Genomic DNA, 14509 nt, shown 5'->3' with positions numbered 1-14509 from the left:
CAGCAGAGATTAGTGATAGAGGGTTCCGCACGTGGAAAGGTAAATTCCGCACTCAGATTGGGACACGATTTGAGGCGTCGTGATCTAACCAACCTACCGGGACGCATTTTCGCGAAGTCAGTGCTATTGGTGTCGCTTCCATTATGGTTGCAGACTCGCATTGGTGTCTTATCACTAGTTATCGGGTATGGAGAGAAAAAACACTAATCGATTCAGGAATGTCGGCTACCGGGTGGTACATATTCTTGCTATAGTACCTCTATTGAACTGGGTGGTCTAGGGCTCATACAACTGCCGGCTCGTATTATTTTCCAGCCTCTTGGGTTCTGCGTTACAGGTGATGCTTTTCTCCATCTTCCAATGTTCATTCATGAATTCAGTACATTTTCGATTAGCTTCTAGGTAGTTGTATCATCAAGGACAACTGAAAAAACGGGAAGCAAAGGCGTGTCGTTCTGTTATGACTCGGTTACAAGTCCCATGATGCCAAAGCCACCAAGCAAGGTGAGCCTTCTTCCAGCTAGACGGGTTCACCACTTATCATCAGCCTCACAGACCTGTTTCAACTACCGTTTTTCTTAAAGCCAATCAATGCATAGCGTCTCGGACACCGGCATTTATACATATGCGGTATGTGGTGACTAGTAATTATAGACGTTTCCAATACTTGGTCGTGGGCCGCTCAGCGGAAAACGCACGTTCCAGGTGCCCATACCCGCTATCATTCAGTGGGCACAGCCGCTGGCAGAACCAAAATCTGAGGGAGATATCCGCTACCATTTAGCTCTATCTCGCCAACTCCACCCTCGTATCTGACTCAATTGATTGTAATCGTTACTAATGACCTCGTGTCTATGACGGGTATAGTTGAATGAAGATGTGGACATTGACTCAAATGGCTTCTGTCATGAGATCAGACGATATCCTCATGATATCTCGGCAATCCGGATATAGACAACTGAATCAGGATATCTCTCGATGCCGCAGTTCGTTGCTTAAGAAGACGATGATAGCTTCAGTCGAATCCATGACCATAGCAGCAATTCCATCAACACTAGATTCCAGCATATATCTGCCTTGAATCATATTACATTATATATTGTCCCATTACACTTCATTAGCCATGTACGCAGACATCAGCAAGCCACCAGCCCCTCTCCCATCTATCAATCTCAAGGTCCTGAGGCCTGGTCTATCTTTGCTGTACCCACTCTCCAGACGAGGCCACGGCCCCGGTCTCATCATTCTCTCCGCCACTACTGAGGACCCTGTGACTTTCTACGAGGGTGTCCCTTCCTCGTTGGTGAAGTGGGCTGAAGAAGGTTATGCCGTTGTTCAGATTGAAGCCGCTGCATTTGAAGGAAATGACAGCGGAGTTGTTCTCAAAGAAGCCATCGATGCTTTGAAGCAATGTGAGAAGTGTGGCCTGAACGATAAAGTTGGCCTGGTTTGTAAGTTGTCATTGATGCGTGTCCCTCTACTTATCCATGCATTCTGACATGTTTCCAGCATATGAGCCAAATTTATGGAACATCGCTGCTCCTGGAATAGACCAAACCCCAGAGATTGTTGCCAGTGTTCTTTACGCCGACGAAGAGTCTGCAAAGACTCTGACCTCCAGCGAAAAGCCTGTGTTGAAACATATTGCTGGTAAAGATTTCAAGCCCTCGAGTCAATCACACTACCCCTACAAGGAGTCTTCAAGCTATGCTTTCGCGACTCCAGGGCACCCTCACTTTCACTATACAACTGAGTCGGTATCTCACACCCGTAATCTCCAGTTCCTGAAGCCCAAACTCAATGGACCCTTCTTTGACCTCGAGGCTATTTGGGATGAACATACCTGGTACGAGTTTAGTGATCGATCGGTGCAGCATACGATGAGCACAATGGTACAGGAACCTTATGTGAATCATGTTCCAACTGTTGGTCTCCTTCTGAACATATAAACGTCCAATTGACTAACGATATCCAGTTGACTGGCGGTATCGGCCGAAGTAGTCTCACAAAGTTCTACCGAGATAACTTCATCTTCAACAATTCCCTCGATACTACGCTTGATCTTATTAGTCGCACGATAGGCATTGACCGTGTGATTGACGAGTTCATCTACAAATTCACCCACGATCGTGAGATTGACTGGCTGTAAGATCCTGTATCCTTAGAACTTATCATGGCTTCTCATGCTAACTACCGTCCCCATAGCTTACCTGGTATTCCACCTACTTTCCAAAGAGCAGAGATTCCATTCACAGCCGTTGTCAACATCCGGGGCGATCGCCTGTATCATGAACACATCTCTTGGGATCAAGGCACTGCTCTCCGACAGCTTGGACTTATGCCCGAGTATCTGCCATTCCCTTATGCGGTCCCTGGTCAGACAGGAGGTCCTGGTGCAAAATATGAGTACCGAGCTCCTGTGATCGGAATTGAGACTGCGGATAAGATGCGGGATAGGAACTCGGTTCCATCAAATGGCATGTTCAGCTACAAGGTTCGGCAGGTTCAAGATGGCCCAGAAAGCTTGAGGAAGGAAGATGATGTCAAGCAGGAGGCAGACATTGTAGGTGTAGCTGCTTGAGCCCTGTTCAAATTGAAAGATAAATCATATATCAAATTGGATATCTTACATGCAAATCGTCTTGATTGAAATTCCTGTTATATCGTCTTCTTTGCATCATAGTATTCCGGATACGTCTGCTTGTAGCCTAGCACAAATCTTCCCCAGTAGGCGGCAGTTGTAAGCAAGATCCGACTGACCACCCGGCCCAAGAATTCCCAGGGAATCGGAATTACCAAAGGAGTATCGGCGCTATGAAGAAAAACAAGGAGCTGAAAAATACTAGGTGCACTACCCGACGCTTTACAATCATCCAAGTACCCGAAGAAGTTTCTAAAGAACTGCTGTTCGTTCTCATATGATTCTGGAGTCAGATGAATATCCACCACGAGATCTCTGTCTTCGGCTGCATTTTCAAAGCGGTGAAAGTATCCAGCCTTCACTGACGCTGTAGCTTGACCATCAGGGTCGTCGGACAGGACGGCAAAGGGCTTTGGGTCAAGGCCGCGGTAGAAGTTCCCTTTGCCGGACTGGACGCGGAAGAATTCATCTTGGTAGATATGATAATGAAATGGCGGGGCGATGATTGAAACACCATTTTCTTTATCTGTTGGTGGGATCCGATGGGTCATGATGTATTTTGAGCCTGGTCCCGAGAAGGTGACGGAAGACTTGCCGCCTTCATATAGAATTGGGTTGTTCTGGGCATTTTGAGTGCGCGCTGGCCCTGACGATCTCAAGAATGAAAGCATGCTGCTGGCTAGTGTGATATTCTGGAGAGATATTCCGAGTCTACTGAATATTCAAAGATGAAGCTAGATTATAATCGCTCTTGGGCACCAAAGAGGAGGGTCAGTCAATGCCGAGTGGGGAAGCCATCGCCAAGACATCCCATAGCCGACCCTAACAACCGCCGTGTAACAGAGCGAATTAGTAGATCATTACCTTAGCATTACAATATCCTAGGTTTGATCTGCGAGTGCCCATACGTCATGGCGGAATTGCGATTTACGCCAGCTGTCGATCCAATCTGCAAGGGAGCTGCGAACCCTTCAACAGCTGAGTTGAATGATCATCGCCGAATTCCTCAACATCCACTGACAGCGTCACTAACGGTGCCCCACACTAGACTATGAAGCATACAATTGCTTCTTCTCGAGTAGCGGCATTTCATGCCATTTGACACGCCGTGCCCACTTTATCATCATGCAGCCAATTAGGAATAAGAGGATTATCGATTGTCCTATCTCATCGATACGCTGGGCCATCATGTTGGATAACTTCAGCGTGTTTGAGAAGGCGGACACCGTTTCATGTCATGCATACATGTAAGTTTGTAGTATAGAAGTCTAGTTTTTCACTGCTTTCAAGATTGCCCCGAGGAAGTGTAGTCAAAACTCTTCGCTTCGTCCTGAAATTCCTTCACGAGCCCAAGAAACAAATCAAAAAAGGCATAAGAAAAGACCAACAACGATGGTTGTACTACTGGAGATATTTTATGGATTTCATGAGTTCTCGAATCGATATTCCATCCAGATTTCATGAAACTGGCCAGAGAATTCAACATCTGGCCCAGCGTATGACCAACTCATGAACCCTCCTCACACAAGACTGGGTAAATCTCTCTGTACTGTTGTCCCATTTAGAGTCTAGCTAGAATACAAGTAATATTAAAATTATGTTTATGGATGTACCAAATCTTCACGGGACCCATGTGACTCCCTCGATGTTTCTGGTCTCTCCAAAGATTGCATCTCCAGGTCCACCTTGACATAGATCTTCTGACTGGATGTACCCTCAACATCATCAAGCTGTTCCCAGTTATCTCCAACTTCGCCTCGATGAGTCCGGCGTGCTGCCGGTACGGACTGCGATGTGATGACAGCTCTGCTGGTTCCAGAAAATGGTGTAATGTGAGTTGGAGAGCTGCCCGTCGATGAGTCGAAATGGAAACGAGAGCTGACGAGTTTTCGTAGTGACGGTAAGCATCCAGCGATTATTCCAATTCCTGATTCGAGAGTAGACCAGAGGACGATGTGTGCAACATGATCTAATTTTATCAGTATGGCTACGGGAACGGTTTTCACGGCGTACTAACATAAATAATCCTCTGGGTGCGAAAACGCCTTCAAGTAGGGCAGGCGAATAATAGTACACAACGAAGCCCTATCGCGAGATGAGACATGTATCTTCAAGTTCAAGATGAAAACTTACAGTATGCCCAGTCCGAGGATAATACTAACAGAGACCTTGGTGGCCTTTCTCATATGGGACTTGTATAGCATGAAAATAGGCAGGATAGCACAAATCCAATCTGAGACAACCGCACTGAGGGACACCATATAGCCTACACTCATTAGGAAAGGCAGCGAGCATTTTGTGCGATCATCCCAATTGGCAGTGATTGGCATGCATGCGAAAAAGGTACCAATGGTGTGGTAGAGCATGGTGACTATGGTAAAGATGAGAGTGGCCCAGACAATGATTCGATGGGTTTTGGTGACGGCGATGCGGAGGAGGGTTACGCAGATGGACGCTTTAATAGGCGTCAATGAGAGGCTATAAAATACTTGGCCAATCCACGCCCACTGTGTGTTGGTTAGTAAGGCTGTTGAGTCGACGCTCGCGATGAATTACCTTTCGACCATCGACTTGTAGGTATGCATTTAGGTGTTCATCTTTTGTTCCCAGACCTGCATAAATGGCACGAACACCAACAACGCTGAATATAACGTGCAGTATCTGTCTTGGTCAGTGCTATGTCTTGTCTAACTGTGACACAGACTTACCCATCCGATAAGCATGAGACCATCATCAATACCAAAGAGACGATACTTCAATCGAACAAAACATCGCAGAATAACAACTATGCCGGTAGGGATCAGAAAAAAGATGGAGACAACAAGCAGAACAAGCGCCAGACCCTTAGGGTCCACCGTCCTCACACTCTCATCGAGCATGATGGCGATGAGATGTTGAACCCACTCTCGCAAGCGCAGAAACAAATACGAAAACAGGCAGCGCAGGGCTGGCATTTTGAGCAGCTGGCTCTCCTTTCTAGCACCGGTCCTAATGCGTCGGATATTACAGAGTTTGTACCATCCCCCGCGTTTTGACCTGCCCCCCCATCTCATATTTTAGTAACATGGTCTAGTGAACCTTATCGAGGCTCACGAACCAAGGATATCGCGCGGATAACGCCTAGCCTGGCCAGGGTACTGACTCATGAGCTCGAACAATGGATCTGCGCCCAGCGCTTCGAGTGACTGCTTTCAGTTGAAGCGTCGACATGGCTTGCTGGGGTTATGCCAGTTAATGTTTTTGCTAAAGGCTTTTTTGCGTGGCATGCACAGCTGAATCAGTGCGCAACCAGTCTTATCACTTATCTAAATCCCCGCGTAGATCTAAGAAACCACTAACTTAAGCGAACTTTTGCTTCTTTGCTGACGCTAAGTTGCAGAGTTGGTGGCTTGAAGCCCTGCTGCAGACAATGACTCGACCCAGGATGCTGGACGCAGGTAATCGCATGATTGTAACGCAAAGCCACAAATATACAGGATATTCTGTGGACATTGTCAGAGCGTATAGTCATCCGTTGCTGATCTTGTCCGCCAAGCTCGTTCAAAAGTTCATGATGCTATTTTCCACCATAGATAACGGTTAACGTTAGGTACGCGTACTCCATAATCTTCCAGGGAAAATGGTAACCTGAAGGGTCAGAGCTTGATCACAGATTCAGGGGCAACGACAGGGGTTATATGCACGGCAGATTAGTGCGATTGCAAGAGGTCCTCGCTTCAGAAATCAGGCCCTATGGCACTATTCCCGAAAGCCCAATAGCTTCATTTGCTGGAGAAGCCTTCATACCTGTTATGGTACTTGTTAGCGGTGGATCATTAACGATGTTGGACGAAAAGCCTCCGAAAACCGATCGAGACTTAGTACGGCCAGGCCAATGGTTTTTAGACCCGGAGTAAGAACTAGGAAGCTATTCCCATGCATCCGGTACGCTACTGATATGACACGAGTTTTGTGGCTCTGTTTGGAAGAGACAAGACTTGGCCGTGCTTGGATCGACTGGACCCCTGATTTCATCGCTAGGAATGATTTCCGGAGACCCTTTGAACACTATGACGACGCTATTATGTGGCTTTGTCTCTAACCAGCCTGCTGCATCCCTGTAACGGCTCGTGGCCCTCATGCTTATAATCTGGAACGAACTACTCACTCTTTTTAGCCCAACGAACAGCAGCTAGTTTGACATGAATGATGATCTAGAAGATACACAGACACAGACATCTCGTCTTTGTCGTTTTTGGACTATTACTCCATAGTACTGAGTAAGTTACAGTAGCATATCCCTCGGCATTGTTGCAACCCGAGCGGGTCATTACTAACACCTTCTTTAATTAGAAAAGAAATCACTTGGCGTTTAACGATTTGTGAGACAATGAAATATGCAGTAATTACCAATAGTTGTGCGTGGAAGTGCTTCTGTTTCTATGAACAGATCAAAGCCCGCGGAGTTAAGGCCATGCCTCGGGTAAAATATGAAGTCTTTAAATAGGACCGAGGTGAGTAGAGGGATTTACAGTACCCCTCCACGGAAGCGATTAGAATGCCTGCATATAATGAAGATGAAAGTCTAATAAGCGAAGGCTGAACATGTCAATCGGCCAAAATCGCCGTTACTTTCCTCCGACTGTGATCCTTGGCGTCGGTCCGACATTTGCTCAGAACATGGATAAAGTGATTTTGCAGTCGCACGAGATATAAATGGCTATCGTCCATATTATTTGCGGCTTCGATTATAATGCTCGTGGCCCGTTTCTTTCTCATTCCTGTGAAACATTGTCAGCTGAATCCAGGATCTGATCATCGAGCGCCTAGTGGAGATAGAAATGGTCAAATTGACAATTCTTCCTCTATGCTATACGTGATATCCTTCGCGTGACATTATTTTACCGGAGTAAAAATAAGTTTTTTCCATCTGTAAACAAATATTTATACACCCTTCTCCTTCAGTTCCGATGTTTCGTGTGGGTATGTCCCCTTGGACCCAGCAACCCAGACACGCTACAACGACTCCTGCGCTGGCAGCCAATGCACTACACATCCAAACAAGCTGGTACCAACCTACAACCTGCCACTCCGAATGTGACGAAGTGTAATAAATTGCCTCGGCCGATTGCCGATTTATATTTCTTTAATTAAATGCATGCAATACCCCGCAAATTGGAAATTGACATCTCGATCTAAACTCATACAGGGTAAGTGGTAGCTCAACGCAACTTGCACGGATTGACGAATCAAGATGGCTGATGAAAATAATCGGAAAGGGCGCCGAGGATCGAGTGGAAGCATTGCAGTCAACGCCACAGCGCACTTTCACGTAAGCTTACGCATAAGATTGCCGATTCGTCCCCCTGTGATGACAGGCGAAGTTGACAGAAAAAAAATTGGCATCTGCGTTGGTACGCCTTGCAACAGAAGCCTCTGGTCCTAGATTATGCTTGTCGAACCTGTCGCCGACGGGAAGGCAAGGAAATCGCGGGTTGATCATGTTTCGCTGCTCTACATCACATGCTAGTCTCCATGAAAGACGCCAAGCCCAATCGATCTTGTGTAGCCCTACCAGTGTTACGGAGATACTAACCGGGATCCCGCTTTTGCCCCGGGAAGACGTCTAGACGGTCGATGAGATTTTAGTTCGCTTGCTTGCTGGTGAGACAACAGGAATTCTGACCTAACCTCAACCTGTTGTACCAGAGTCCCCCTTTTTTTCAGCGACAAATGTTATCAGCACAATGGTATCCACGAGGCCTTTTTCTCTAGCCAGAGAATGCAACAGACCTCCCGTGGTTATGGGATCGTTTCTTCGTAGACCCTGAGCTAGTGTCACCGTCCCGTGCCCCCGCTTCACCGATGGACCCGTGAGACGAAGAAGCGATACTCTGTAGATCACCAACTAGCCAAGATGAGTGGGCGTCTACGACGTTACACTGCCACTTTGTTTGGAATGAACTAACAATCCCATCGCCCCATGCCGTCATCGACTCCTCCACTTCTTAAACTCAACCTTGAACCATTCTCGACACGTTGGACTTCATTGGTGCATCTATAGATAGAGCTACAAAATGACCGAGTCACCACAAGAAACCGTTACAAAACACCTTTCGCATCCAAGCAAACCGCTACGACCAATACTTACCTCTCTAAATGGCGATAACAGCTGGTTGATGTCCTTCCCTAGGCCTGAGGCGGATAGGGCCGCTACGGGGAAGGTCTTCTACCATCTTGCTTTTGAACCATGGCTGAATGGAGCTGCGCATGTTGGACATCCATGGATCGTACACCTTGCTCGTGTGGAAAAGGAGGGCTTTTCGACCTTTGAAGACCTGGAGAATCTGATTCGCGAGATCGAGCAAGCTGCCTCTGCGCATTTGCCACAAAAGGCTCAAGATCAAGTCGTCCAGCAACAGTCGACAAGACAACTCGATGCTATCCTTCTTGGTTTCTTTTACTCCGACCATCTCCATCCAGAAACTCTGAAAACGTTTCCTCCCGAGATTCCCGTTATAGTAACCGCACCTGGAGCTGCCATAATCGAGCCATGGAATCACTTCAAGACCATCAAAACCATCAACAGCTTCGATTCCTCGGCGACAACTTGGAACTCACCAGACCTGCATCCAGGCGATCCTGTTCCCAGCTGGTTCACACCGATGATGATACTCGGCAAAAGCGAACTAAACTTTGTCTTTGCCATAATCTGGTCTCATACCATCAACGGCGAAGAAATCCACGAAGCAATTCTAGACTCTCCTCACGGCGTGCAACTCGACGCAAAACCCCTCGAAGCATTCCTTGCATCAGAGCCCAAGACAAAGAAACTAGCTATGCTTCACGGTCTTAAAGAAAGTCATACTGGCGGTATCCAAACATGTTATGGCGCAAAAGGTGGTCTTGGACTGCATCGAAAGGTTGGAGGCGTAGAACATTGGGTTTCGACGCACTCTTCTGAGCTGAAATATACTGGGATATTCATGAGACTTGTTTGGACTACTGATACGCCGAGGACAGTTGAATGGGCGTTGGAGGAGGAGAAGAAGGAGCATCCTGATGAAGAGTTGTCTGGGCCCCCGAATTTCATCAATGTGCCGAATGGTGCATCGACGGTTTTGACGTGTTAATGAAGCTGCACGTTTTGTTATTCGCCAGACGAGAACCAGCTTGTTTAGGCTAGGTGATACAAATCGGTTTGTTAATGAGGATATGACTACTTGAATACGATATCATTCATTGCGGAGACAGATGCCTGAGCCTGAAAACTGGTGTCCCTACCGTTGAGATTGAATGCATCGAAAAGATGAGGCTTGTGAACATTATTGCAATGGCTTCTCAGAGACAGCGGCCCAGGATTGTTCGTGGTTGTTGAACAGGGTGGATCGCGCTGGGAAACAGCGGACATCCCCTAAATTATAGCGGCCCGTTTCACTTTCTTTCCAACAGCACAGTCAATCCCAGGCGCATTCTGACCAGCAGCACATTATCAAGGCCTGACATAAACAACAAAGTGGTCGGGGATCTGAAAGAAGAATACTATCGTAAGGATATTGCTGTTTGGGTGAAGAGATTTAAGCGGTACTGTTCAGGCACGGATAGTCATGACTGGATGCACTGGAGTAGACAATCGGTATCCTGTAAAGGAGAACTCTATCCTCAAAGGTTTTATTAGCTCAAATTTTTATGATCAATTCATGCGTGAGCTCAAGTCTACCATGTGTGTATCGACATGATCCTCTATGATCTGGGGCATTGTGCTACATCTGATCTGGCGCGTCGCTCAACGAATGCATCAACCCTCAATGCCACCATTTATGAACCCTTCCAACATTATAGCAGGTGTCGTAGAAGTGCAATCAAGTTGCCGATGGGGTTATTGAGTCTGCGCGACGCGTTGTCGGGGACAGATGATGCAGATGCGCTGGGTGTTGACGCGGCGGTGCTGCCGCTCGTTGTCGCTTCGGTAGCGGAAGCCTTGTCGGGCTTGGTAGCGGATGTTGTCTCTTCGGCCTCAGTCGTAGGCGCAGAAGTCGTCTCAGCGTTGGTGGTAGAGACTTCAGTCGCAGTCGTCACAACAGCGGTTTTGGTCGAACCCGTCAATTCAGCAGTTGAACCTGACGATCTCTTATCACCCTCATTGCCAGGCAACAAGTTCACACCAAGGTTGAAAACACTGTAGGCATCTTCTCCACCACAGGCATCATTGGAGTATCCAGGGCAAGGCGTGTCGCACTTGTCGTCGTCTACCAAGGCAGACTTGGCCGGGTAGATATCGGCGCAAATGCACTCCACATCCTTGAGTATGGCTACAGTCTTCTTCTGTTTCTGGCAGTAGTCGGCACATGACCCGACGGAGTTGAAGGTGTTGGATCGACCATCGACTTGGCTGGGGAGGGAATCGAAACAGCCCTGTGGGGTGATTTCGCCGAGAACAGGGCTTTCGGCGGGCCTTTGGAGCGCGTCCCTGGCGGCGACCAGCGAAAGAAGAGAGAGCAACGCGACTTTGGTGAATGCCATGGTCGAAATGGAATTGTCTTGTATCTCTGGGAATGAAGAGTGAAGGGCCGACAAGGTGTTGTTTATATCCGTGAATTCTCCTCGGTTGGCCGGGGGGGAGTTAAATTAGATGCTTGGAGTGCCAATCATGGCGACCCGCTGTCGTCCATGAAACGCGAAGGATCGTGCTTGTCTTGCTCAGCCTTGTGCAACAGTGTCATAGGCATCACCGTGGTGTCATTGCAGCAGCTGATTCAGTGGAAGGAAGCCTTGGCCATATAAAAGAAACAGCGCACCAGACGCGTTGCTTCTGTTGGCTTGAAACAGTGAATGTTAACACGGCGAAGGAAGATTAAGGGAGATTTCTCGAATCCTTCAATTGAGCTATGACCTCTGCCAAGCAGCAATTTTCCGAACCACCGTTTTTTAGTGTCTGAAAAGTGAGAAGAGCGGGATCCCGATTCACTGGTGACATGCCAAATGATTACGCTTGGGGGCGACAAATTGGACATGAGGCTCTGTCGCTATCTACGAGGAAACGCAATTGCCAAACAAACTTATGGTGCCGTTTGAGCGCTGACAACGTCATCGCTTATCGGACCAGCTGACAGTTAATAAATTGGGATGTAATAGCAGCCTGCAAAGCGAGGCCATGAGCGTAATGTGATAAGTGGCTGCTTCTCATTTGAGTCTTCAAAGAACAATTTCTCATCCCGTTTAACAGGGAGATAAAGGAGTGGCTTTGATACATGAAACATAAGTTGAAACGGAGATACATTTCTTCATCGCTAGTTGATTGGCGGGTTTAGCTCAGTTGGGAGAGCGTCAGACTGAAGTCAAACTTCGGGAATCGTAATCTGAAGGTCATGTGTTCGATCCACATAAACCGCAGTCTTCTCTATTTTTGCATCCTTCCTCTTTTTAGGTACACATAAATATCTTTTTCGTCAAGACCTTAAGAATTTTAAGAAGAAACCATCGTTTTTGGTGCGGTAGCTGCCCTTCTTTGCCTGTGTATTATGCATGCATAACCAACTCTTGCCCATCATTGAGATAGCACCTAAGCCTCATGTAGCTTGCATGCAATGATGAAGTATTGTGCCGGAATATCCGTGTTGAGTAACTTTAAACTTAAGCATCTTGCAGCTCAATACGAGCTATAAAGCGGTCATTGAAGACCTCGTATTACATTACAGACGCATCGACACGAGTGCAACCAATACGTGTGTTTCAGCTGAAGCCTAGCTAGCACCAACGCCCCGATATAAAGTTCTTCGGGGCCTTTTCTCTAAACGACCCAGCACAGGAATATAAATACAGTGACGTATCCCGTGGTTGTTACTGTTACGTGTAGGTAAGCTGTGACGGAAGGACACCTCACATCAATGACCACGGTCGTGTGAATGGACTTGCCAGGTTGAGGACATGCATGGAACAAGCCAAACCGCCGGAGAACGCGCCAATCGATGTAGCCGAAGCCAAACCGAAGCTCGACAAGCCACCCGCAGCTCGCCCTGCCGATCGATGCTTACCCCTCTGACGATGAAGTCATGATGAATGGACCTGTCTGACATTGGATCCCAAAGCGTCAATTGAGTTCAGCTCAGATGCACAAAGAATTCCCAATGGACGTCCCGAAGAAACAAAGTGAGACGATCGCCACCAACGCTCTCCCCGAGATTAGTATCTCTGCGCATGCCTTGTAACAAGTGTAGTGAAGGAGCTCTTGGTAGCACTGCGTCAGCTTCATCGACAGCTGAAAGCTCTTTGAACTATAGGGCTGACAAGCTGACAAGGTACCAAGGCAATGTCGCTTGGGCTTGAACTATAACGCCAAGGCGTCGGAAAATACGATGCACCCATTGAGGTGCAATTGACCAATGGAAATACCACAGAATGAGTGCTGCACATTGTGCTGTAGACATTGACCTGCTTGACCTCACCTTGAGCTCAACAAATTTCAAGCCCCCTGTAGCTACTGATGCCATAAAAATGAACAAGAAAACATGCTGTTGACCTAGCGGATCACGGTCGCTCGTCAACTTGCTTTGAGGCTGTATCCGTTGTTCGGGTGTCCCTTTGGGTGGTCAGCCCTCTCGTCCTCCCGATTGGCCTGGATATCTCCAGACTTTGCACCCTCGATTTGAGCCGCTGCAACCATTGAACCTTGAGCTTGAGCTAGAGTTTTGGACGAATAGAAACGTGAGTTGCACGTGCGTGCCGGAGTCTTTCCAGCCACCCAAACGGCGGAGCTCGCGTGGTGGCTCATTCCAGCTCCATTGCCCTTCTGTTCTTGGTGTTTTATTGGACTTTCTCAAGAAGTAGTCACCTATATAAGCTGATATCCCCCATGTTCTTTGGCGAGTATCCACGAAAGACTGATCACTTATCGCTGATTATCACTCTTTAGACAACCTGGGACTTCGTATCACTCACAGCCTACGTCAATACAAACTTACAACCAGTTTCAAAATGAAGTCCTTCTTCTTTTTCACCACTGCCCTTCTCTCCTCGTCTGTTTTGGCGCAGTCATCTTCCCAGGCTGGAGGACAAGGCGGCGGCAGTGTCCTTCCCCAGTGCGCAGTAAGCCAACCATACCACTACTCTCAAGGCTGAACTGACATCTTCAAACAGCAACCTTGTGCCCTGAGGGCCATCCAAGATAGCAAATGCGGCTCTGAGGATCCTGGTTGCGTCTGCAAAGCTCCGGGGTTCGCCGAATCCTACGTCAGCTGCGTCAACACCAACTGCAGCCCTAGTGATGCCGCTGGTGAGTTTCGATACTCTCGTTGACATAACGTGAGCATACGCTGATCTCAATAGCTGCGATTGCTGCTAGCATTCGACTCTGCCAGGCTGCTGGGGTCACTATCACCGCCGTTCCGAGCGCCACGGCTGAGTCTCAGGCTCCTGGATCAACATCTGTTGCACCCGTTGTTCCCGTCCCGCCTGTCGTAAGTCCAGATACTTTGAGAAGACTTGATGGAGAAGCTGACCTGTGTAGGTTCCTACTGCCCCTCCTGTCGCCACTCCAACTGCACCTGCGCCTATTCCTTCTACACCTGCGTCTATTCCTTCTACACCTGTCCCCACTGCTGGTGCCAACTCTCTCAACACCGGAGTCGCGGCTATTGGAATGGTATGGGCTTCCATGATGTTCTTGTTTGCTCTTATGTAGGAAGATCAATTTTCACCAAGCAACGATGCTTTGCCTTAAAATGGTCCAAAATATTGTGAAACGCACATCGGATTGGATACGCGAAAGATGAAAGGATCTATACGTACATACGCACAATAGTATTGATATTTATTCTGAAACATGGTTTTCTTCTTGCGATTTGGATATACTCAAATTCCACGCGCCCGGATGCACGATAATGGGGCTTG

At 47.7% G+C, this 14509-nt stretch overlaps 6 protein-coding genes and 1 non-coding gene across 7 annotated transcripts; 4 read left to right on the top strand and 3 right to left on the bottom strand.

Moving 5' to 3' along the window:
- Positions 1-1123: 1123 nt before the first annotated feature.
- FOXG_09581 (carboxymethylenebutenolidase) lies at positions 1124-2631 on the top strand (the record flags this gene model as incomplete). Its single annotated transcript, XM_018388798.1, has 4 exons — positions 1124-1451; positions 1510-1925; positions 1976-2145; positions 2206-2631. 4 exons carry the CDS (start codon positions 1124-1126, stop codon positions 2579-2581), a joined length of 1290 nt encoding a protein of 429 aa, XP_018246924.1. The 3' UTR covers positions 2582-2631.
- FOXG_20082 (uncharacterized protein) lies at positions 2525-3410 on the bottom strand. The gene has a single exon (XM_018400364.1). It carries the CDS (start codon positions 3310-3312, stop codon positions 2659-2661), a length of 654 nt encoding a protein of 217 aa, XP_018246923.1. The 5' UTR covers positions 3313-3410; the 3' UTR covers positions 2525-2658.
- Positions 3411-4156: 746 nt separating this feature from the next.
- On the bottom strand, positions 4157-5595 carry FOXG_09580 (uncharacterized protein; the record flags this gene model as incomplete). The annotated part of the gene is made up of 5 exons (XM_018388797.1): positions 4157-4610; positions 4659-4726; positions 4775-5148; positions 5198-5302; positions 5350-5595. The coding sequence occupies 5 exons, from the start codon at positions 5593-5595 to the stop codon at positions 4243-4245; spliced, it is 1161 nt and encodes a 386-aa protein (XP_018246922.1). The 3' UTR covers positions 4157-4242.
- A 2806-nt stretch (positions 5596-8401) lies between these two features.
- On the top strand, positions 8402-9974 carry FOXG_09579 (uncharacterized protein). Its single transcript, XM_018388796.1, has one exon. The coding sequence runs from the start codon at positions 8698-8700 to the stop codon at positions 9751-9753; it is 1056 nt and encodes a 351-aa protein (XP_018246921.1). The 5' UTR covers positions 8402-8697; the 3' UTR covers positions 9754-9974.
- A 188-nt stretch (positions 9975-10162) lies between these two features.
- FOXG_09578 (uncharacterized protein) lies at positions 10163-11510 on the bottom strand. The gene has a single exon (XM_018388795.1). The coding sequence runs from the start codon at positions 11141-11143 to the stop codon at positions 10457-10459; it is 687 nt and encodes a 228-aa protein (XP_018246920.1). The 5' UTR covers positions 11144-11510; the 3' UTR covers positions 10163-10456.
- Positions 11511-11921: 411 nt separating this feature from the next.
- FOXG_20081 lies at positions 11922-12013 on the top strand. The gene has a single exon. It is a non-coding gene; the product is annotated as a tRNA-Phe (tRNA).
- A 1581-nt stretch (positions 12014-13594) lies between these two features.
- FOXG_09577 (uncharacterized protein) lies at positions 13595-14300 on the top strand (the record flags this gene model as incomplete). Its single annotated transcript, XM_018388794.1, has 4 exons — positions 13595-13705; positions 13757-13892; positions 13946-14076; positions 14127-14300. 4 exons carry the CDS (start codon positions 13595-13597, stop codon positions 14298-14300), a joined length of 552 nt encoding a protein of 183 aa, XP_018246919.1.
- Between the last annotated feature and the right edge of the window lie 209 nt (positions 14301-14509).

This window comes from Fusarium oxysporum, chromosome 11, assembly GCF_000149955.1.
Source record: "Fusarium oxysporum f. sp. lycopersici 4287 chromosome 11, whole genome shotgun sequence".
NCBI classification, from domain to species: Eukaryota; Fungi; Ascomycota; class Sordariomycetes; order Hypocreales; family Nectriaceae; genus Fusarium; species Fusarium oxysporum.
Note: the sequence above shows the minus strand (reverse complement) of the source record. Positions and strands in the feature narration are given on the sequence as shown.

Bases quoted from the DNA above. Each gene is read 5' to 3' on its own strand.
- FOXG_20082 (XM_018400364.1), bottom strand. From the start codon at position 3,312: ATGCTTTCATTCTTGAGATCGTCAGGGCCAGCGCGCACTCAAAATGCC.
- FOXG_09579 (XM_018388796.1), top strand. From the start codon at position 8,698: ATGACCGAGTCACCACAAGAAACCGTTACAAAACACCTTTCGCATCCA.
- FOXG_09578 (XM_018388795.1), bottom strand. From the start codon at position 11,143: ATGGCATTCACCAAAGTCGCGTTGCTCTCTCTTCTTTCGCTGGTCGCC.